Source organism: Acomys russatus, chromosome 14 (genome assembly GCF_903995435.1).
Source record: "Acomys russatus chromosome 14, mAcoRus1.1, whole genome shotgun sequence".
NCBI lineage: Eukaryota > Metazoa > Chordata > Mammalia > Rodentia > Muridae > Acomys > Acomys russatus.
Genome location: NC_067150.1, coordinates 6,022,220 through 6,046,918, shown reverse-complemented (window position 1 = coordinate 6,046,918; position 24,699 = coordinate 6,022,220). Strand labels below are relative to the sequence as shown.

General features: G+C 38.9%; 1 protein-coding gene across 1 annotated transcript in view; it reads left to right on the top strand.

The window, feature by feature from the left end:
- Window positions 1-24,699, top strand: part of Cntn5 (contactin 5) — a 445,387-nt gene that overhangs the window by 293,342 nt on the left and 127,346 nt on the right. Inside the window, exons 12-13 of the mRNA XM_051156769.1 lie at window positions 6,855-6,982; window positions 8,695-8,870. Of these exons, the coding sequence (XP_051012726.1) occupies window positions 6,855-6,982; window positions 8,695-8,870 (304 nt within the window). The remainder of the gene's footprint in view (window positions 1-6,854; window positions 6,983-8,694; window positions 8,871-24,699) is intronic.

Sequence of the window (24,699 nt, the reverse complement as noted above, 5' to 3'; positions counted from 1 at the left end):
ATATATCTGGTGTAGGATGATACAAAAGGAACAGGAAGTGACATTGATAGGAGCACAATAAAAGATGTGGTTACTCTCTAGTCACAGTAAGTTGGTATGACCTTCCACCCACACTTAAGAACTCTGCAATATGTGTTAGACAAGTTTCTAGTGTGCTTCTTATAACTCAATAAAGTTGTTGAAATAGTTGACACTTCTGTGTTATTTTGAGAAGTCAGGTTGCACTCACACTATACCAAGTTCAGTGTTCTGCCTCATCTACCCCCGTCCCATGTCTCTCCATTGACCCCCTATTCACTCCCTCCTTGGAACCGATTGGTTATTCAAGACTTCATGGTCCTGACTGCAAGACCTTAGTGACTGCCTCTCCTCTCTTCTTCCACATTAAGCTCCAGTGGATCTTGGCTCAGGGGTTCTGCTCAAACTATGGCAACAGCCAAGGACAATACGTGAAGTAAACTTCAAACCTCTACTCAGATCTAGCCAATGGACAGGACATTCTCCACAGTTGAGTGGAGAGTGGGGATTGACTTTCACATGAACTCTGGTGCCCCATATTTGACCATGTCCCCTGAATGGGGAGGCCTGATGGCACTCAAAGGAAGGATAACAGGCTACCAAGAAGAGACTTAATACCCTATGAATATATACAGAGGAAGGAGGTCCCCCTCAGTCACAGTCATAGGGGAGGGAAGTAGGTGGAGAGCAGGAGGGAGAGAGGAATAGGAGGATACAAGGGAGGGGATAAAAATTTAGATGAATAAATTCATAAAATATTTTTTAAAATTCCACATCACTGGATTGCATTTTCCTGTCTGTGCCTATTTTGGTATACTTTGATGACGTGTTCCTTTTCCTCTCTAAATCCACTCTTCTCCTTTCTATGCTTTGCCCAGGAACCTAGCCTCTAAAGATTTCACTGGTATGTTCTTGTGTTCCCAGCAATGGGCTGGGAAAAGAAATGGGAGCAGGAGATTAGAGTGGTGCTGCTATCTTTGGCATTATGCCCTTACTTCCTACAAGTGTGTCATATACTAAAGAGGAGCTGAGTAATGTGAGGCAGCAGAGGCAACAAGCATCATAAATGCAATTATGTACTCTAGAAATACATGCCGGGAATACATTTGAGCTCTGACTTTTACAAGGTAATTAGGTTAAAGAAATCTTAGGGTAGTGCCCGAATATGCTACATCTGTGATAAGAACATGAAAGCACCCATTCTGGCCCTCCTTCTTGCCCTTTCTTTCTTTTTTCTTTTTCTTACTGCGAAGATACAGTTAAAAATAAATCTTCTTTCTTTCTTCTGCTTGTTTTTGTTTTATCTTATTTTGTTCTTATTCTTTAGACACCCATTTGTTTTCTAAAAATAGACAGAGTGTGGGTATAGACGGATGATAGGTGTTAGGGAGGATATCAGAAGAATTGATGGAGGGGAAACTGTAATTAGGATATATTGTATGAAAAAGTCCATTTTTATTGAAAGAAAAGTAGAAAAATAGAATGTTAACAATAATATGAAGTACAATTTCAAAATCAGAGGAAGAAAAAGGGAAAGGACGAGATAAGGAAAGGGAAGGGAAGGGAAGGGAAGGGAAGGGAAGGGGAGGGATGGGAAGGAAAATGGTAAGAGCAAAGACTAAGAGAAGAAAGATCAAGCTTTTAAAAAGAAAACAGGTTCACTGTCAGGAGTTAGATACCAGGCATCTCCACAGCTTTTGTTTAAGTGTTGACATGATTGAGATGTTATTGCATCATGAAAATGCTGGTATCATCATTTGATTGATGCATTTACAACTTAATAGTGGCATTAGCAGGCTGTTGAGTCAGGGGCAACTAGGAAGCACTACATAGATTTGAGGAAGAAGGTCACTCAGCTTGAGTTCTGCAAGGGCAGATCTTGTCCCCTGGACATCCTTTACTCTCTGCTTGCTGGATGCCACTTGGTCAGCAGGTTTCCTAACTTCACATACACCTCCATTATGGTCTGCCTTTCCTCAGGCCCAAAACAAAGGAGCCAGCCAAACATGAAGGAAAATCTCTGACACTGAGCCAAATGAAATCTCTCCACCTTTTAAACTGATTGTCTCAGGTTCTCTGCCAGTACAACAGAAAGAGATTTACGTAACCAGTAAACAATATGGTGGCATCAGAACAAATAGTATTCTTAAATTAGCAGTCTGTTTGGAAAGGTCTACACTGAGTGAGGATGTGCAATAGGAGAGGCAAGATGGAAATGAAACTGGCCATGATGTTGGATGTAAACATACATATCAAGTCATAAACAATATGCCCTGTTAGCCAATGGCTTTGCTGATAGACTAGGGCACTGGGCAGGCTAACAAGGCAAAGACCCAGTCATTAGTTGTAGGTGAGAACAAAGCAACTCACAGAATCTAGACATTAGAACTGTAATGGCTGCATATTAAGTAACACGTTGGCTCCTTTTCCACACTCCTTTGCTATCCAAGTCCAAATACAAGGTTATCTTAAAATAATTAATCCTCAAAGCTGAACATCCTCAAATTTAGCAGTCAAATAGTAACAACCAAAAGGAGAAGATAATGAGGCTGGAAATATTAATTTAGTCTTCAGTTATCTAAGTGGTTATGTGTGTGGTAATCAGACATTATGATGTAAATCATATTCATTACCTGCTTTGTCTCTTTTCCAAGTTAAAAAAGTGAAGATTTACATTTTAAATCAGAAGATATGGTTGTAGTTAAATGACAGACACTGCTACTTAATGGATGAGTAGCATAGCATTCAAAATCTTCATTCTCCCTAGGAGACTAGTGGTCCAAAGTACAAGAATTTTCTTTTCGTTTAAAATCTCATCTTTTAAAACAAAAATCTGCTACGTAATATCATGGTTGCTTTTAGTTTTCACCTTGGCATAATCTAGAATCATGTCAGACAAAGTTTTGGTAAGTAATTGTCTAGAGCAGGTTGGCCTCTGGGGTTGTTTAACTATGTTAACAGATGTGAAAAGCCACAGCCCTTTGGACACAGCGCCATTCGCTAGGCAGGATATTTTGGACTCTATAAATGTTGAAAACAAACTGAAATTAGGCAGATGTGTATGCATCCATCCTCTCTCTGCTCTTGTGTGTGGATACAGCTACCTACCCTGAGCTCTTGCCTTGACCTCCCTGCTATGATGGACTGTGACCTAGAACTGTGAGCTAAAATAAAGATTTTCTTCCATAACATATATTTTTGTCAGGGTAATTTATCAGAGAAACAGAAAGGACACTAGGATATCTTTTGACATTGAGATCACAGTCATCTTAAATCAAGAGGGGAAATCCTGGCAGTGTCTAAGACAAATATATTTCTTTAAAACAGATGAACTTTTAAATTTTTAAAAATTTATTTACTTTACATCCAGCTTATAGCCCCCTCCATTGTCTCTTCCTGGTCCCACCCTCCCTTCCTTTCCCACCCAACTCTCTCCTCTAGCCCTCAAAAAGGGGGAGCCATTCTCCCCTACCATCTAACCACAGCCTATTAAGGCTCATCTGGACTGTCTGCATTCTTTTCCTCTATGGCCTGGCAAGGTCACTCCACCAGTGGGAAGTGATGAGTGAGTGAACACCAGAGACCATTTCAGAAGTAGCCCCTACTCCCCTTATTATGGGACCCACAAGAAGACTGTGCAGCCTATCTACTACATTTGAGCAGAGGTCTAGGCCTCCACCATGTATGGTCCTTGGTTGCTGCATCAGTCTTCTGAAGCCCCTCCCCCACTTGCTCCAGGCCCAGATTTGTTGGCTCCATTGGTCACCGTGTGGAGCTCCTGTTCTATCCAGGTCCTTCTTTCCCCCAGCTCTTCCATAAGACTCTCTTCACTCTACCCCAAAGTTTGGCTGTATGTCTCAGCATCTGCTTCAATCCCCTACTGGGTGGAGTCTTACAGAGGACCTCTATGGTAAGCTCCTGCCCTGTTCCCTCCCTAAGGCATTTCTAGTGCCTATTATATTTATTCTTCTACATGAGAATTAAGCATCCACTGGAAATTTAATGTGTCCTTGCTTTTAATAGCTGAGTAGTATTCCAGTGTGTAAATGTACCACAGTTTCTTTATCCATTCCTGAGTTGAGGGACATTAGAGTTGTTTCCACCTTCTGGCTATTATGAATAAAGCTGCTATGAACATAGTTTGTCAAGTGTACTTCTTTGTATGGTGGAGAATCTTTTGGATATATGCCCAAGAATTGTATAGCTGGATCTTGGGGTAGCACTGTTCCCAATTTTCTGAGAAAGCACCAGATTGATTTCCAAAATGGTTGTAGAAGTTTGCACTCTCACCAGCAGTGGAGCAGTATTCTTTCCACATCCTTGCCACCATGTACTGTCACTTGAGTTTTTGATCTTATCCATTCTGATGGGTGTAGGATGGAATCTCAGAGTCATTTTGATTTGCATTTCCCTAAGGATGATGAGTATTTATTTAAGTGTTTCTCAGCCATTTGATATTCCTCTGCTAAGAATTTTCTGTTTAGTTCTGTAGCCCATTTTTCATTGGATTATTTTGTTTATTGTTGTTTAGTTTCTTGAGTTCTTTATATATTTTGGATATCACCCCTTTGTCCAACATAGGGTTGGTGAAGATCTTTTTCCAGTCTGTAGTCTGTCACTTTGTTCTGTTGACAGTGTCTTTTGTCTTACAGAAGCTTTTCAGTTTCATGAGGTCCCATTTGTTGATTGTTGATCTTAGAGCCTGAGTTGTAAGTGTTCAAAACAGATGAACTTGGAAGCCAGACTTCTCTCTTGTTGCGTTGCACTTTGCTAAAGTTGGTAGAATTTAAATATTTTCAAGATATTAACAATCTGTGAAAATAATAGCAATTTAGGTAAGTTTCCACATTATATAATTCATGCAAGATATATAGTTATTATACAAAAGTATAATTTTTGCTTGAATAAACTCACGATCTGCTTGTATGATAATAAATGGGCACTTTACAAATGATAAACATAAGTTTACATTGTCTTCCTCGAGGAATTATATAACCTTTAAAATGTTTTATTTCATTGTAAATTATGCATACATGTGCATGTGTGAATATGAGGTGTGTGTGTGTGTGTGTGTGTGTGTGTGTGTGTGTGTGTGTGTGTGTGTGTGTGCATGTGTGGCTGTAACCATGGAGGTCAGCAGAGGGCATCATTTCCCCCACAGCTGGAGTTACAGGCAGGTGTGAGGCCTGTGACACAGGTGCTAGGAACTGAACTCTACATGAACAGCAAGTGCTTTTATCTGCTGAATTTACATAATTTTTCCAGGCTCTCTGTATCCCACGGATATCAAGTAATATCTCTCTAGATGAGATAGAAGACAAGCTTCTTCATTTTTAGTCTGTACTGATTCTGAGTTGATTTTCCTTCTTACATCTTTCAAATTAAGAGTGAGCTATAGATAAAACCATATGTTGTTTTTCAGTTATCTTTATTAATGGCAATGTGTACATACAATAGACAGTACCTATTAAGCAGCCTAGAATATTTCATCAACTGTTATGTTCAACGCTCTAAATAGCAGTCAGCTGCTAGAGACAACCAGTACTGAATATCATCCTAAAATAAAATAAAGTAGTTCAGAGGAAGGATAGAAGGTATCAAGAAGAGACTTGATACCCTATGAGCATATACAGGGGGAGGAGGTCCCCCTCAGTCACAGTCATAGGGGATAAGAGTAGGGGGAAAGTGGGAGGGAGGAAGGAATGGGAGGATACAAGGGATAGGATAACAATTGAGATGTAATATTAATAAATTTATACATACATATATATATATGTTCAACTAAACCAAGCTTAGATATTTTTTCATCTTCATAGGTTAGTGTTATGGTATTAGCATGGAGTAGGCTGTTGTCAGATTCCTGGGGGTTAATTTTGTGGTTTATGATTTGTTAGGTCACTGGTTCTTACTCCTCACAGCCAGCCTTGGCTTCCTGGTTCCTAAAGAGGTTGGTCTAGAAGGACATACCACCTAAAGCACAAAGGTTGATTATGCATTTCAGGCAGCTTGTGTGGAGTGCTGTGCTGGTGAAATAGTGGGCTACACTTTACAAGCATGTGCAGGAAGAATGGACCAAAGCGCTAATTAAGTCTGAAGGGCATAAATTCCCGGAATGATACATACATAGGAGAGTGTGGTAATTCCAAATGTCACCCTCATTTGTACTGAACTTCTAAAAATTTTAATAATGCTCTAATTTTTCACCTTTATAGAAAACTGAAGGTCCACTTTTATCAAAGGTCAAGTAAGAGCTGAGTTGCAGACTGGGCTATCACATTCCTACACTCAAGAGTGCAGTGCGAGCAGCCTGGCTAGCTGGCCACGTTTCCATGCCTTTCCCCAAGCGTGGTTCTGGGAAACCCATTAATCACGTCTTAGCTGCCTACAGTTAATTTTATGTCTGTACTCATCCTCCTCTGTATTTTTATCCTGTATCTTTCTCAATTTGATTTTTGAGGTCACTTTTGGTTTAAGGTGTAATACCTAAGCTTGGTACTAAAATATGGCTAGGTGATATTAGAGTTATCAAGCTATATAATAGCTAAACTCAGGGTCACCTTTCTCTGGATCTTTTAAAATGAACTGTCAAAAACTATCATAAGAGAAGTAACTTGCAAGTTTCTTCATCTTTTGGATAAAAAAAGATATTAGGTGGGTTTATTGTGTCAAATCTTTAAGGGTCAAATGCCTCTTTCAGCTCTTATTTTCAACAAGGTTCCTTCATTATGCTTGTTACCTCTCTATCATCACCTTAGTGTCTGGGCTCCGTTGAAAACTCCTGCCATTTAGTTTGTTTGCAATGAAACAGGAACAAATCTGTTTTTAATAATTTTCAGAATAGCTATTCTTCCAGACGGAAGCCTGAGGATCCTAAATGCTTCTAAAGCAGATGAGGGAAAGTACATTTGCCAAGGGGAGAACATGTTTGGTTCCGCGGAGATTATAGCTTCCCTGTCTGTCAAAGGTAAGAGAACAGATAACAGACCTGATGTCCCGAAGCTTTGGCTTCCCAGCCTCATCATCAGAAAGCATAATAATATTGAAAAGAAAATACAATATGCACATACATGAGTTTGCATTGATTACTGTAAATATCTTGGTTCAAGGTTTGTTAAAAACAGAACTGACACAAAGCTTCGCTTCCATCGTTTTAAGAATCAAAACAGAGCTTGGAATGGTGGCTCCCACGTCTAACCCTAGCAGTGGGTCTGAAATTGTTTAGTTATAAAAATTTGTTGGGCAGCAGGCAGAGAAACAGGCAGCAGCTAAGAGCGTTTACTGTTCTTGAAGAGGACCCATGTTTGTTTCCCAGTTCATGTCAGGGACATACACACACACACACACACACACACACACGACAGACACGGAGACAAGAGAATTGCTGTGACTTTGAAGCCAGCCTGAGCTAAAGTGGGAAAACATGTCTCAAAAATAGAAAGGAACAAGAAAATAACAAAAGGGAGTAGCCTCCTTCCTGTGGGAGGAGCCCCTCACTAGCGAAAGACATTAGAAGAAAATGAAGCTCATCACTAAACACTGAGCCTGTCTTCATTCCCTGTTTAGAGCTAGGGCTCTAATGAGGAACAAGAAAGCAACTGTCCATTGCTCCTTACTCCATCCTGACACATCACATCACACTCATTTAACCTATATTCTTTTTCTTAGGTGCATGACTGATACCACTTATTGGTTCAATGTTCTTTTAAGTTCATAAGAACAATCTTTTTTAAAATGTCAGTTTTTGAAATCCAGTTGTTTCTAATAAACAGCTAGAATATTTTTGATGAAATAAAGCCGTGACCGCTCAGCTTTTTAAAGATTTTATATAGTTGAGTCTGTCACAAAGTCTCAAAAATAATATTTTATAATTAGATAGATCATGCCTTGTCTACTCCTCCTCCTCCTTCATAGATGTTTTGTTCAGCACAAAGCAAGTCCAAGATGGGAGGAAAATATTTTTAGGTCCATTGAAAGAGTAATTTGGGAAAAGGTGCTTTTCCTTGCGTTTTAAGCTGCTAACCATAAAAAGGCAACGCCCCCATGCATTATTTCTTCTGACATGTGCGCCATGTTTATTGTAAAGGTTCCTTTATTTAAGTATCTATGAAGAGGATCAGAGAGGCTCTGGCTTCTCCTTCCTTGTGTTCTTTCTTCAATGAGGCCAAATGCTGCTTCTAAGATTTATGTATTTTATTTTATGGAGGTTCTGTGCACATGTGTGTGTGTGTGTGTGTACATATGCATGCCTGGTACCACAGCTATCAGAGGGGGCTATCAGATCTCCTGAAACCAGTGACACCAACAGTTGCTCATTGTCATGGCAGTGCTGGTAAAGCTGGGTCCTCTGCAGAGTAGCAAATGCTCTTCACTGCCTAAGCAGATATGTAGCCCTTGCTTCTAGTTTTAGAATCGCTTTTCCTTTTATTTATTTATTTTTTCTGAGTGCAGGTCTAAGGAGAATAGGAAGTCTAAGAGCATTAATCCTTTGGAAAAGTATAATAAAACATGTAGCTGCCAAGAAACTGTAGTATTTCAGATTTTGATGATGGAGTTGAAAATATAAAATCGAACTCTGTGGCAACTGTATGTGCTCCGTGCTCACATTTTCTTTACAGCTCAATGTGATGTGAAGTGTAGGGAGGTGATTATACTAACGCATGTGCTTCTGCCCACTAGAACCCACAAGGATAGAGCTTACCCCTAAAAGGACGGAGTTAACTGTTGGAGAGAGCATTGTCCTCAACTGCAAAGCCATCCATGACTCCAGTTTGGATGTCACTTTCGACTGGACACTGAAAGGACAGCCTATTGACTTTGACAAGGAAGGCGGACATTTTGAAAGCATGAGGGCTGTAAGTCTGTATACTTTTGCTCCTTCAGTAGTAATTTTACATGTTTTGGCTCAAATGTAAAAAAGTTTAATCTATGAAAGGCAAAGAAGAACATAGAGAAAATCCCATGAGATTAAACCAATTACTTTTTTCTACTACTTTATGTCATGTAAAAGTGAAAATATTATTTCAAACTCCAGCAGGAATCTTGCAATGTGTTAGTATGTAAGTCTGGTTTTTTTTGCCTTTGCTAAATTAGTTTAGTGATAGCACTGATGTCCATGTTGTTTCTAGAAGTCATATCGCTGTATAAAGAGGCTACTCTACTCCTTAAAGAATTGTTAGCAGTAACAACACAATAAATAAGTGAATCTTGTCCTGCTTCTAAAGAGATAGTGGCTTCTGGAGGCTCATCCATTTCTCCTAAGCTATTAAGGTTAAACCTGCCACCCACAGTCATATGTGTTCACTAGACCCCAATAAGCATTCATGGTCATGAATATTTCTTATCTGTCCAATCTTTTCACTTTAGAAATATTGAGTACTATATATCTACATGGTAATTTACCAAATCAGGTAAAATCTCTTGTGCACTGCATAGCGCAGACACCTCATTTTCTGAACTCCATAAAGGAGTGAAAGAATGTCCCAGCTCCGTAGACTCATCTAGACGTGAAAAAACAACTTAGTGAGAGGGAAAGAGAGAGAGAGAAATGATGAAGACAGTGATATGGGTCAGAATTTTCTTTCTATAATGACTGACAAGTTTGGGCCAACTACATTCCTGCTTAAAATTTTAATCTGAAATGTTATTGTTAATATCAGGGTAGTGGCTCTTTCATTAAAAATACTTGGAACAAAAAAAACAATAACACAATAATAATAATGCTGCTTCTGCTACTACTACTACTACTACTACTACTAATAATAATAATAATAATAATAATAATAATAATAAATTCCAAATAATATCATCAAAGAAAAAGCCTTAGACCAAAAGTTAGTAATTCTTTGGATGAAACCCAGTTCCACCCCTTGCCAACTACAGGATCTTTGGAGCCTTCTTCTCACAACAGGAAGTGAACATCTGGACCAGATAGCATCTGAGTTCCTTCTCTGTTTACATCTCCATCAGATCCTTTCACTTAGAAAGGGAAAGTGGACTTCATTGCATTTGTCAGTATGACCCAAATTAAAATCTTTCTTCCAAATGATCCCAGTTTGCTTTGCAGCTAAGAGGAAAGAAGATGTGTCAGGGACACTTGCCAACTAAATTATTAATCATCTCATTGAGTAACTAGGTATTATTGGCTAAGTTGTGTATAAAATATTTAGATTGTTTCAAATTCATTTTTTACAACCTATATGGGTTTTTTTCTTCCATTAAGTTGACTTGACTTTTCTCTCAGAAAATTTTTGTTGCATCATTATACAGACAAAAAAAGTATTATTACCTATATAACAAAAATAAACTGATAAAATTATATATTCCCAGGATTAGCTGTAAATATTCATTTTGAGCAATAAAGCATGTAAAGTAAAAATATATCTGAAATGATCAATGGCTTTATGTATAGAATTATGCCCTATATTTAAATTTAACAACAGAGAAATTGAGGGACTTTGAAAAGTGAAAAGATAAAATAAGTTTTACTGTTGCCTCTTAGGAATGACCCTTTTGGGCTGATACCTTTTTACTAAAATAATACTTTAATGTTTTTCATGAATGCCTGCTCTGCCTCATTGCATGTATGCTATCTTGTTCCTAAGAGGTCAAAACTAGCTCTGTCTCTATGACCACCATACACACACACACACACAAACATATGTGTGTGTAATATATATATGTATGTATATACATATATATACATACATATGTACATAAGTATGTATGTATGTGTGTGTATATATAGTTACAAGCCATTTCAAAGTTAACTTGTGGAGGAAAAATGCTCTCACTTTAATACAATGTAAGATTTGTGGTTTTTAGCGTACTTGAAACGATTTATAGAAGTATTTGTGTCCTTAAAATATCTTGTAGTATAAAATATCTCTCCAGTATTTCAAACTCTGGCTGGTGAAAGGATCTAGGCTAGAAAGAACACCACTGTGTGCTTAAGAAAAGCAGGAAGGGGAAGGAGAGCATCAGGGTCTTCATCTGCCCCTGCTTCCCCACAGAGTCTCTTCTGGCAGTGACAGACTTTCTACCCGAGATGCTGAGGGGAGACTCCGGAAGTTAGGGGTTAGGTAACATCTGCTTTGAACTCTGAAGCCAAGGCACAGAGGTGATCTGGAGATGGAACATTAAGGTTTCTTAAGAATAAACAGGGACAGGGAGAGCACAGAAAAGGCCCTTGTCTGGAGCTAGGGTGTTGCCACCTGTACTAGAACTGCTGATGCTTTCAGTGGGTGATGTGATGGCAGGGCTGGGCACAGTGAGTTAGAAAAGAAAAGGCGAGAGGGCCTTGGTATATTACAGTCCGATAGAGTAAAGTGAGCAGACGACATGTCAAAAGTGAAGAGTCAGGAGAGCTCCTTCATTAACATTCAGAGACTTAACAGATACAGAAATACAACGTTAACAATTGTCCTAACTCTTCAAGTAGTTTACTTATGAGTTCTATATTTTTTATATTAGTTTATAAGTACAACAAGCTAACTCCCTATGTGAGGCTTTTGTAAGACATCTGCATATATTGTACATTCTCATGCTTTGCATGGACAGTGGCTTTGGGACTACATTTCAAAGGAGTAAATAGAAAAAGATGGGGTTGTGTCAAGGCCATGAAGAGGAACAGCAATGTGTGCTTCTGTTCCGCTTGCCCTCTTTCCTGGGCCCTTCTTCTACAGATCTGACACGCTGATTTGTTTGGAGTGAGTCTATTAGCAAAGCCATCACCAGAAGGGGCCAAGCAATCTATCTCTAGATGTTTCATCTAATTCTACCCAGTCCCTTTGGGCAAGTGATATGAATAAACCAAATGGAAAAATTAGTGAAATTATTCTTTAAAAAAAGATTCAATCCTGTAAGATAAGTGATGTTGGGGGCCTAGAGGAAAAATATATCCCTTCACCCCTAAAAATAAGCACAATTTAAGTGAGGGGAGAAGAGCAGGTCTGGGTTAACATTGTGATGTAAGCCGTGCAGCTGCTGGAGAGAGTTGCTCTCTAAAAAGCTGCTGGGTAGGCAGAGTTTTTAACCAAGGTGCTTGAAAAGCCTGCATCATTTCAAAGTGTGAGCAAGTCGAGCCACAGCTGAAAGGCAGGATAGGTTATAGGATGTCTTAGCAGAAAAGAGGAGCCAGAAGTCTAGACAGCACAGTGAGGCTTTGTAGTAGACAAAAAGTCAATACTAGATGAGTGACTTAGAGAAAGTAGCAGAGGCGACATTGTATGAGGCACTGGCTCCTGGGCTCTACACACTGGGCTTGTACTTTGAATGTATCTGAGAGCCATGTGGCTCAAATTTTGTTTAGAGGAGGATAATCCTAGCATCAATGGAGAGCAGTGGCTGACTAGTTGAATTTATAGCCATTCCAGATGGGACAAGTAAAAGATATAAGGAAAAGACTGGTATCACAAGGATTGTCTACAAGTAGCCATGCTCCTGTCAAATGAAAGTATTGGCAGTTATATTTGAGAAATTGTTCCAATTAGTCAGCACTCTCCAGAAATCTCTACTCTTGAATCTATTTGAGCAGCAGCTCACACTGTCTTGTGACCCAAAAGTCTCAGGCTCCATGGCGGAGTGTATGAGAGACATACTTTCCCGGGCACTTGAAAAATCTCAGCTACTCCGTTAGGGACTGGAACAAATGTCAATCCTTCAAAGGCATCAATAACCACAGCACTGACAAGTGCAGCAGCCTGTAATTTTCTGGGTTGTAATTTACCACCTATAACATGATGGAAAAAAGAGATTGTCACACGTTTAGATCAGGATAGTTGACTAAAGGCTCCCGTTTCCACTGTGAACTTTTTAATGTGACTTGCTGTATTGAGACTAAACACAGGGCTGAGGCAGGGGGACCACGTCCTTGGACCACCCTTCCTGTTCCCCTTCCCACATCTTTGGTGAAATCATCCTCAGAAAGAAAAAAAAATATATATGGGAAAGCAGGACATAGACTTTGTTCTCATTCTTGGACTAAAGAAACTGAGAAGTCATACTTTTTCAAGCTTTGTAAGTGAATTTTAAATTGGGGTAACAAGTTTAAAAGGCTGTAGATTTCAAAACCATAGTATAATGAAGTTTTACGAAGTTTATTCTTGTTGTGTTCTTCAGTTGCCTAACATGTTCCTGAAACCCTTGCCTAAGTTTGTGATGAGTAAAAAATAAAATCATTGATCCCACTCTTTAGCAAGGATAGAGATTGGGCAGGTCATTAAGTACCTCAAGAAAAACATGACATTTAAAAAACCCACTTGTGCCTAGGGGTCAGGGTACACGCATATAACCCTAGCATCCAGGAGCTGAGCCTGGAGGATCATCAACTGGAGGCAGGCCTCCATCATTTAATGAGATGATATTTGAAGAACTGGAAGAAAATTAATTGCTAATTTTTTATCATAGTCAAAAGTTGTCAGAAACCAGACAAGAAAAAATTAGCACGACATTTTGCTCCTGTCGAGATAAACAAGAAAATTAACTGACTCTCTATTATTCACCAGTCACTAAGATATATGCACACTATTGATTCTCAGAACAAGCATACTAATTCATGTTATTTCATGGAGGATTGTCTGTTCTACATGATGTAGTGCTTATCGGTCAGGGTTAGGACAGGCAAAGAAGAGGAAAGAGAATCAAGGCTGAAGAGATCATACGGAAGCTGTGTGGGTAGCGACTCAGGGATGGTTGCCCATGAGCTAAGGGATGCCTGCCTCTTCCCTGGGCATCACTGTGTGCGGTGATCCTTCGGCACTATGGAGCTTACATGCTTCCAAAGGAGCCCATTCCATTGCTAGCCAGACCCAGTGTCAGAACACTGGAGAGGATTTTACTTTTCTTATTTCTAAAAGTAGTTCTTTGAGAATGTCACCAGCATGTTTTTGTCATATTTACCCCCTCTCCGAACTCCTCCTAGACCCTCCCTTTCCCTGACACACCCAACTGTGGATCCCCTGTTTTGTTTTTGTTTTAAGCCCAGTTTGTGCTGCTTTCCTCTGAAGCACAGTCGACATGCCAGGGGCTACGCATTAAAAATAAAATTTAAAAATCCATGGCTCACACTTGCCTGCAGCAACAGATTGCCAATATCACCTTAGCTAGGTGTGGTACTGGGATGAGTGGTTTTAATAACCCATTTTCCAAGTCTAAGAATCATAAGCATGTCTAATTTACAGCCATGGGTTTTCGGAGTTGTAGGTGAATAAAAAGAAGCTGGAATATAAAACCTTTAATGCCTAGAGGATTTTGCCTCAGATGAAAAGCTCTCACCATGTCTGTTTCACTGCTGAGATGCCTCTGCTCTTAGTTTATCTTTGAGGAATGTAGGTTTTAGAACAGAAAGTTTGCTTGGTTGGATCATTCCATTTATGGTAAGTGTAACGAGAGTAAAAGTCTATGAGCTTCTGAAGCATGCTGTTCAGGACAGCAGGGCATTAGGAGAGACTCAAGGCCACTGTGACCTCTTCATCAAATCAGCATCAGGCAGTCCCAGAGGACTGCAGCACTAACCAGCACACTGATCAGCTCCGACAGACCAGTCCAAGGCACACATTTTCTGTGGCACATTCCAGCCACTGGTGATATTCACACTTAAAAGTTAATCAGGGCCCCTGGACTTTCTCCTCTCCTCCAACAGTGTGGTCCAGAACTTGGCCCTCCCTACCAGTATAGTATCTGCTCTTGGCTTTTTGTCTAGATCTGAATCTTGGAAACCTGGGAGTCCACCAACTCTCTGTTCTCTACAGCAATCTCTTGACTGCTACATGTTTGCTTCATGCCAGCTTCCTCCCAATCCTTTATAAAGTGTTTAAATGGGACAGAACATGAATTAACCACCAAGCAAATCCCTAGGCAGATGACATGGAAGTGGCTATTTCCAAAGGCCCCAAGGTGGGTGGGTCTATTCCTCCCACCTTGTATGTGCTAAAGGATAGTATCTTGTCAGAGTACCTGCCAGCACCTGCCACTCCTCTCCTACCCCGAGACTGTCACCACACACAAATAGTAATATCCATCTCTTTTGAGTGTGCATGAATATTTTATGTGACCACATATTAGCATAAGCTACTTTAATCTATGACTCTACAATTAAATTATTTTGATCTCTAGGATAATAGAAGTAGAGTCTAACACATTGCTTTATCATTCTTTTTATCACTTTGCACCAAAGATGTCTGATATCCAGAGAAGAGCCATTCCATTAGTGCTTGCTGAGTACTGCACAAAAACCTGTCAAAAATTATTTTCTCAGTTTTACTACTCCATTTTTCAGACATTCTAATGCCATTGGTACTAAAAATAATTTCTGTTAAGACATAATGTAGGTACAGGTAGATACCTACATACCAACAGAGACAAATATAGCTTCATGTCTCTCTTTTTTTTTCTTTTTTTTACCTGTTTTTCTATGAATCTGGGGCTCAAACTGAATGTCTATGATTCTATATAGTCTCCTGGGCTTGGTTGCTTTCACTGTGACCAAAGGATGTATTTATCCGGAAGTTATATGTCTTTGGAAATGTGACTGAGCTTGTTGGAGTCTTTGCTGGTGTGAGTGCTGGCTCTGACACAGGTTTATACACAGGTTTTTACGTACAGGTTCCTTAAATTTTTATTTCACTCTTGTCACTTTTCACAATAAACTACTAAAATGAATTCTTCTTTTCTAGTTCATGTTAAACTTCTAATTTAAATCGTGATGAATTCTCTGTGTTTATACATTGGAGAACAATCAACAGATCTTGATTATTGAATAACTTCCCCTTCACAATCCAGCAAAGACTTATCTTCCCAAGATAGAGAACTCACAGAAGCTAATGGATTCATTAGAAAATGAAAACTCTCTACTCACACCCAATGTTTATTGTTGAAACTAAGACCGAAATCGCTGCCGTAGTCTATACTCATAACCCCTCAGCATTTCATGCCACACTAAGAAATAAAACAGGAGCAAGAACTGAGCAAAAAACTTGATTCACAAGTTGATAATTTCCAAGCATGTCTTCTGCTCTCCTTCTTGTCCTTCTTTTCACCTCATGGCTCTGTACATGTGAATCCACCTCATGGCTCTGTACATGTGAATCCACTTGGAAAGCATGACTACCTCTACTGAAAACATCATTTAGCCATGATTGTAAACATTGTGGTGTGAGATCTGGGTTCCCATTTCCCTACTGAGTACCTCCTTTCCTCAGGAATCCTGGCAGCTAGCAGCTATGCTTGGTGACTGACTGTGTCCTCTGGGAATTGCCTTCATTCTAAAGAGTAGTGCCAGAAGTGTCCCACTTCTAATGTGCTCAGTGTGAAGGAGCCCTGAGTGTGTAGGGCTATTATGAAGGTGAACCCCCTGACCCCAACACGAACACACTGAAGGGTTATTTCAGCTCCAGAGCTCCCCATGGGATTGGTTGAGATTCTTGTGTAATCACATCACACTTGGTGTGTCCAATCCTGTTTTTCTCATCTCTTCACAAGTATTATTCCCCACAGAACTCCCAAAGGAATTCTTCATAGCTGGCCCACTTCTCTGGTGACTGTCCTAAGATAAGCATGGTTACAAAGATCATCACCAAAACCAAAATGAAACCAGGAAGCTCATCCAGTCCTGGAAACATGTACAATAGTCACAAACTAAAAATACCTGCCATCTACCGAGCATCGCTGAGAAAGGTAGCAATGTGTTAGACTTTTGAAATGTCATCTTACTTTCTTACTATACAATATGTTGATATGATATAGGAAATTTTAATGGGAAAAATTAAGTTCATGAAAATAAACAGCTTTCCTAAACATGAGTAATTGCTGTGTATTAGACTCTTACCCATGTTAGGAAATAACCTCAATACTAACTTTTACCAAACCTAGAACATATCTGAAATTGTTTAGTGAGATTATGTTTTACTTTACTACATAATCAACAAGTATAGCATTAAATTGTCTCATCTTGCAAATAATAGAGATAAATGTCCTTCTTGCAATTTCACGACCTGCGGGTCAGTTATATTCATTTCTAGGAACACTTTTAGTAAGTTCATCTAGAATCAAGTCTTCTTCTTCAAAACACTACTTCTTTCTGTCAAGACTTTAGTGTGGTTACATAGGTAAACTTACATTTGTTTTTAGATAAGGTTTTATAAGTTCCTTGTAGGTTCTCAAACTCACTATGCACTAGAGGATGATAGTAGGCCTCTGATTGTCCTGCCTTTACCTGTGGAACACTGGAATTACAGATGTGTATGTACATAAACACATAAATAAATATAGGTACACACACATACAAGCAGTCCTAAGAATCAGACTCTTAAAAGCCAAATTGTTTCAGAACAGATTTAAAAGACCTTCCTTATATGGTTCAAACTATTAAATAAAGTTACACAAAGTAAACTCATATGAGTTTATGTTAGCATGGGAGAGTGTGTCAATCACACAGTCCTCAAAATATAAAGAAGTTTGGTGAACTCCACCTAGCAAAGAAATCAACAGACTCTTCTATGTGCAGTCCAGTAACAGATCACCTAACTGGCTAGAGATGCCCATGTACATTCCTTGGGATTTCAATAACAGAGTAGCCGATTGGCTGAAAACCAGCTGCCATGATTGGATCTAGGATATACTCAGATACTCTCGGCATGAGAGGTTCAGTTTGATGCAAACTTTAGTCAGGAAGCACATTGGAACTGAGGGATTGAGGTGAAGATGCAGCTCAGGCCATGTTTAATTTAATAAGGCCTAAGCTGAAGCACACTATTAGAAGTCTATATCAAGGAATTTTTAACCCTTCTTTTCCCTACATGCCACTTAGTTAACACTGAGGGCACGAAGGTTACACTGACAATGAACGTGTGTACCAGGGAAGACACAGTGACAAGAGCCCCGATGTCGGGGGCCTGATAGGCACGTTTTATCACCTAGCCTTCTTTGAGTTTGACTTCGCGATATTGTCATGATGGATATTTCAAATCCAATTTCCTGTCTCAAAGTTCAAGTAGGAAAAAGCACACTAGGCGCTGTTCTTCACCATGGCTTTTGAACACCTAGGGTATAATATTATCACGTTTCTTCCTTTAGCTGAAAAAGTAGTCCCAGCTTCTTAATCACTATCATAATACTAAAATCACATGCCATTATATAATATCTCCAAAACTTGTATTATAAAATGTCCTGAGTACTAGTGGACAAACACTCTAAAATACCTCCTATACTTTCAGTGTGTTGTAAAGAATGTCTTCTGCTAGCCAAAGCTCACTCTTCTCATGGGTTTCATTGGTACACTCTGCTCCAAGTCAACCATTTTTGTGAATCTCCCTTTTTAGTCATTAGAAGATTAAAACTGGATATGTGAAGTAATTTGTTACTGTGCTTTCAAAGCCAAAACTTCAGCAAAAGATAGTGAAAAGACCTCTTCTGTCCTAAAAGGTTCTCATGATGTTCCTAACAGAGCAATTTTGTCACTCTATGCCTCTTCATCTCAATTAACTTCCAGAATGTATGCACACACATTAACATATTAATACACAAATACTTACATGCTCACATTTGCATTCACATGAAGGCATGTGTATATTTTACACACACACACACACACACATACACACACACACACACACACACACACACACACACACACACACACCTTGAGACCAACCTCCAGCCTAATTTTCAAACTTCACCATCTACTGTTTTTCCTTTACATTTTCTTTAACAAGAAAATATAACAAATTTGTTAAAATGCCATGTTTGACAAGATGATCTACTACCATAGCACTTTGCCTGACCTAAAGCTGAGAAAGCTCCACTACGGCCCTCATGACTTGGCCACCATCCCTTCCCTGGTGTTTCTAGTATAGCTTTTATGCATAGCAAGTATCAAACACAACAATGGCCATTTGCATGATTCTTTCCTCTTTTATACTTTACCATTCTAGAAGGTAGAAGCATGCTTATTTTCTAAATTTAACAAATTACCCAATCCACACTAAACATTAAATAAATGTGTATATCTTCTCAGCTGAGAAGGGAATGGATAGACTCTGTAAAATCTAAATACTTGGACTCCAGGAAACTAATGTTGATTATAACAGGTACATTTTTATGGTAAACAGACCAAGTGATAATTTCTATTTAGTGATAGAGGACATTGGTGATTTTTATTCACTTTGTTCCATTACAAAATTAAAGTATCATTAATGTTAAAACAAAGATGTTTTTTCTATAAATCATGATCATAGGCATTCTTAATGAAAGTGATAAGTACAGAAGGTTCTAGTTCATCATGTTGATGAAATACTGGTAACTTATGTGTTGTTCTCAGTGAGATAATATAATAGTATTCATAACACTAATACTTTCACTTTGTAGGAAAAGAGTATACTAGAACTTTCTTTGTAGTTTTGAAAACCTTGATAAACAAAATACTGCCCCTATTATTGGATCCCACATAAGATTTAGGATTTTATAAGAGAACCTAACTTAATTTTACAAGTTGACATGTTATTGCTATGTAAGCACTACATTTTCAAATGACTATTACATTGTTTCTCAAAGTAACTTTAGAAGAGCCAGGCTTTTGAGAAGCCATTATCCCCAAGAAGTCTTTGCAGTCCTGCCTTTATTTCACAGTGCCACTTTCTGCATCTGTTTTGTGTTAAATTCTAAAGGATGCCTAACTATTATGATGTATTTAGCTTTTAGCTTTTCAAAATCCCCCGGTTTCTTTCATGAACCACTTGTTACCATATTACAATGTAGGTCTAGCTTTAATAGCTCAGCAGGTGACATCTCAAAGATGTTCTTTCCTTCAGAAAAGGGAGGATAGAAAAGTTTTGAAATAACTATTGAACTCTAGTTTATTCCCTGTCTTTATCTCATATCATTTCATAAAGGAAGCAGAAAAAAGCCAACTTAGAGAATTATGTATATATGAAGAAGAATTATTTCCCACATGTTGAACCACTGGTATATTTGACAATTGACATCCTACTCCTACCATGTAGACCTACTTTCTTCTCTGGTTTCTGGTAGCTTGCAATCCTCATTTCTTCATTGACCCTATATCAGGCACCATCACCGTTAATGACTAATTGATGGGCCAGAAATATGTGTATCAGTGTACAATACAGGACTTCTAAATTTATCTACATTCCGTAATGATTAATTAGCACCTATGTACCAGGCAGTGGTCCAGGGACAAAGGGTTCTGTACTAATTAAAAGCAAGCATCCCATGGGAGATATATGAATACAGCTAAGACGGGGGAGGGCCTGGTTTTAAGAAACAAAGTCTTTCAAGGTAGCAAAAAGTGTGGGTGTAATGTTTTCAAGGTCTCACAGTTACACCTTATTCCCTCTTCAAGCAGAGTAGACTGTGAAGCCAAGAACACCTGAGTCTTTGCTGAAGATGGAATAAAGGATTTTGTAGACCAAACACAGGAAGAAAAGGAAATTAGAGAGAGAAAAATCACACAGGAACAACTGAGGTTCTAAATAATTCCCCAAGAAACATATACCCTCACAGTGCATGTGAAAATCACTATATATCTGTGTGAATTCTATTTTAAAGATGGCTTCTCACATCACCTGTGAGACTTAAATGCCTGTGAATCTTTTTTTAGTTGCAGCTATGTTGAGGGACATATACCTAGCAAAATAGTTGAGAGTTTCCCAGATTAACACCAGAGGTAAAGTGTGTGCTACGTACCATGATTAGATGTGTTTTAGATGAATTTACATGTTGTTTAAAGCTTTCTGTGAAGTACATGAACTATAAAGTAACTGTTACAACATTAAGATTCAATATTCAGAGCTCCTGAGATAACAATTTTCTGTGTGCTGAATGCCCATTTTTATAGAAGCGCTTCTTACCCTAAAGGCCACTTTGAGAATGATACAGTTATGGAAAAGGAGACTAATATCAGACTGTGTGCTCTCTGCCACATTTATTACTTCACATACTACACATGATTTTATTCAGAATGACAGTATTTATTCTGTTCTCTGTTGCTAGCACCTACTACCAGACCTGGCAGATACATTTGATATGTTAAGTGTATATGGAAAACAAACTATTACTTAACCATAAAAGCCAGTGGATGTTAGCACTCCCACATAACTGGTAAATGGCTCCATTAAAATGTGAACATCCCAATGACAGAACTACAACTGTCTCTTCACTTTACAAACAACGGTTCAAACAATCGTGGACTGTACTAACCAAAAAAAAGGGAATACATTATCAGTTTAGATATGATCTCTCCTTTCAAAATCGCTCAGGTGAACAGGCACATTTAAAAACAACTTGGCGCAATAGTCTTCACAGAGCTGAGACAGTGCACCATGGAAACAAACCGTGAAGGGAAATACAAATTATTACACAGCCACATCCTTAGCCGAACCATTTATCTGTACAACTAATGATCAGTTGGATTCAATAAAACTCACTATTAAGGCCTGCTGAATCAACTAGTAGAAGGTAAGAAATGCAGTGAGTAATAATTTTAATTACTTTAAAATCATCTACTTCTTATTATATATCTTAAATGTTTCATAAAACCAAAATAATTTCCTATTTGTAAGCCAACCTAACTACCATCATTTAGACTGCATCGACTCAGAAGTTACAATATGGTGTTTAGCAGTGTGAGAATGATGCAGCAAGAAGCACACCAAAGCCTTCGTTATTTACAGCTGCTACTGGCCCTTTACACAGCATCTTTACAAAGTCCGCTGTAGGGCATTACTAAATACAGAATAAGATGTCATAAATGTCCCTAGAGCATACATTCTGGTTGATGTGTTCTAATTTGCCTCCCGAGAAATACCTTGGTATTTCCCTAATGTGAAAGACACTGAGAGCAGCTTCATTTATTGTGCTCCTCACCTGCTGCTCTTTGTGAAGAAGTGGCAGAGACTGTAGTAGAGATGTGACCCTTTCCATTAGAGTGCTCCTATAGGCTGCTTAGAGAATAACAGTGCTGGGAGATAGCTCAGCTAACAGTGCTCTTGTCCCCAGCAAGGGTATGTGGTGTCCATGCCCAGGACACACATAAACATGCTGACTGTTAGCGTGTTTGTAATCAGGGATGTGAGAAGTGAAGACACGTGGCTCCCTCAGGCTCACTGGGTAGTCAGTCTGCCCTGTTTTGTGAACTCCAGGCCACTGAGAGAGCCTGTCTCAAAAACTAAGATGGATAGTGTCTTAAGAGACAACACCTGAGATCAGCCTTTGGCCATGATGGGCCTGCACATACTCAGGAAAAAGAGTGAGATGGCCTGAGGAGGATTTTGTTGGTATGTTGAACTTTTTTGACTTGAGTATCTTGTTGTTCTGCTCACATTTGAGCTCATAAGAATATCACCTGGACAGATCCACTTATCTCTCATTTTTATGTTTGAGGAGTATAGATTTAAGCATCTTTGAAGAGGAGAAAACTTAATGTTTAAATACATGTTAATGATTTGTACATCTGTTATAGTTGTAAGAAATGTGGCATAAATATAAATTTACAAAATAAATTCAGGAGCAGTTGCCCTAACTATCCTGAAATGAGTATTAGACAGTCTGAACCCCAGCTTTCCCAGCAGTACAAAAGATAAGAACTCTAGTTGCTTCCAACAACTATTTATTTTGTTGGTGACTCTGTGGGCTGGCAACTTGTATGGACTTCCCTGGAACTCCTTGTTCTTCTCAGCCAGACATAGCACCTGCAGTCAGCTGTCAATCAATATAAAAGCCTGAATCTGCGGGAGTCAGCTGGATAAGGGTAGAGCTACAGCGTCCACCATGTGCCCTACCAGACTAGCTCAGGCCTCTTTGCATGAATCTCTCAAGGATCTGAGACTTGAGAGTGGAAGTGACAGGACCAACTAGAGTTAGGCTTGCGACCTGGTCAATGTCATGTCGGCCACATTCCATTGATTAAAATACAGCAGAAAGAAAGGGGTCCCAAGCATAGTCAAAAGAGTTACAGACAACCCTTATTTCCACTTACTGTTAGGAGTCCCACAAGAATACCAAACCATACAGTCACAGAATATATGCAGAGTACATATCTTAGACCCACACAGGCTTCCTGATTGTTGCACCTTCTCCCTGTGGGCCTCTATATGCCATGGTTAGTTGATTCTGAATCAAAACATTTCTTAGTCATAGTTCTAAACATAGGTTTCAGTTAGCTCCTGGTGGAAAAATGTTGCCCTACTGACCTGTGAGTCAGTCATTTTAGCTAGATTGAGTTAGGTGGTTTTGCATCTGCCTTCAGTTGGACCCATTAATGCTAACTGTAGTCAACTCTCCAGTGGCCTAGGACTTGTACGAGAAAAGTGGCAACTTGGATGCCTTGTCACTGGCTCTAAATTGCTTTTTTCCTGGGCAGAAGTCAGGCTCAAGTTCTGCCTCAGGGCTGGCATGGGGTTCCAAAATAACGGTCTGCCAAGGACACCCACAGCAAACATCTGTGTCTTCTCATGAACCTGTGAAAGCCAGTCACTGCTGCACAGATTGCCTGAGGCTCTGCTGCCAAGGAAGGCGTGAAAAACTTTGAGGTCCTTACAGGGGCCATCTACTTCACAATTCACACAGTTAGGATCACTGTCAAAGAATCCTTTTCTTAAGTTAAGGTATGATTCTGAAGACTGAACTAGTACCTAGGTTACATGTGTGCTGTCATGTGTGAGGGGAGTGAGTCTCAGGAAAAGGAATTATGTGCACAGGTATAAAAACAACACATACCATAATTAGCAGTGCAAACTAAGTCAACTGTTCAGACTAATTACCCAGGCACTATCTCACTAGATCCTAAGCACTCGATCTAGTCAGCGAGCCTTTTCCCATTTCACATGCTTCGTGTTCTCTTCTAGAATGTTAGGACATTTTAATCAATGCATTCGTTAATAGTAGATTGTTAATGTTTAGAAGAAATTAACAGGGAAATTAGTTTTAATGTAAAATTAATGAGGCAATCAGTATTTTACCAAAAACAAACAAACAAACAAACAAAAAACCCAACCAACCAACCAAACAACAACAACAACAAAGCACCTTAAAGACAGTATTTGCTACCCTGTCTGGTAAGTTAAATAAGGCATGCTATACTGATGTGAATGTTAAACACAGTCTTAACATCAGCTTTCCCAGCAAAATAACAAAGCAAAAGTCCAGTGGCTTGTTAACAAGCCACATTAGATACCTCTATCAAAATTGTTCTAGTGGTTTCTGTACTTGCACTGTAGTTTTCTAGAAAAAGGTTAGTTATGTTTTTATTAGTAAATAACTATAAACATATATGACTGCCCCAAATTGGAACATATTGAGTATGTTATGACAAAAATGAATTAATAGCATCTATAGCCAGCCTGCTCTCATGGTTTCTAATTAATAAATGTATGTGTCATTACCTATATTATAAACTTTACAGAAGCTTAAGCCATTGGAGACAAAAAAAATTGGAAAAACTAATTAAGATCTAGAATTAAATTACAAGTGTATTATGTAAAGTGAATTATGTAAAGCTATGATAATACAAGTCAATCTAAGCAAAGTAGTAAAATCTAACAGAACACCCTAGAATCATATGACTCTCTGCTTTCTAAGTCACTCATTCATTGTATTATTCTTATGACTATAGTGTATTTTTCCTAATAAAAGTGTAGATACAGTTTTACCAGACTGTCTTCAGTCACTGGG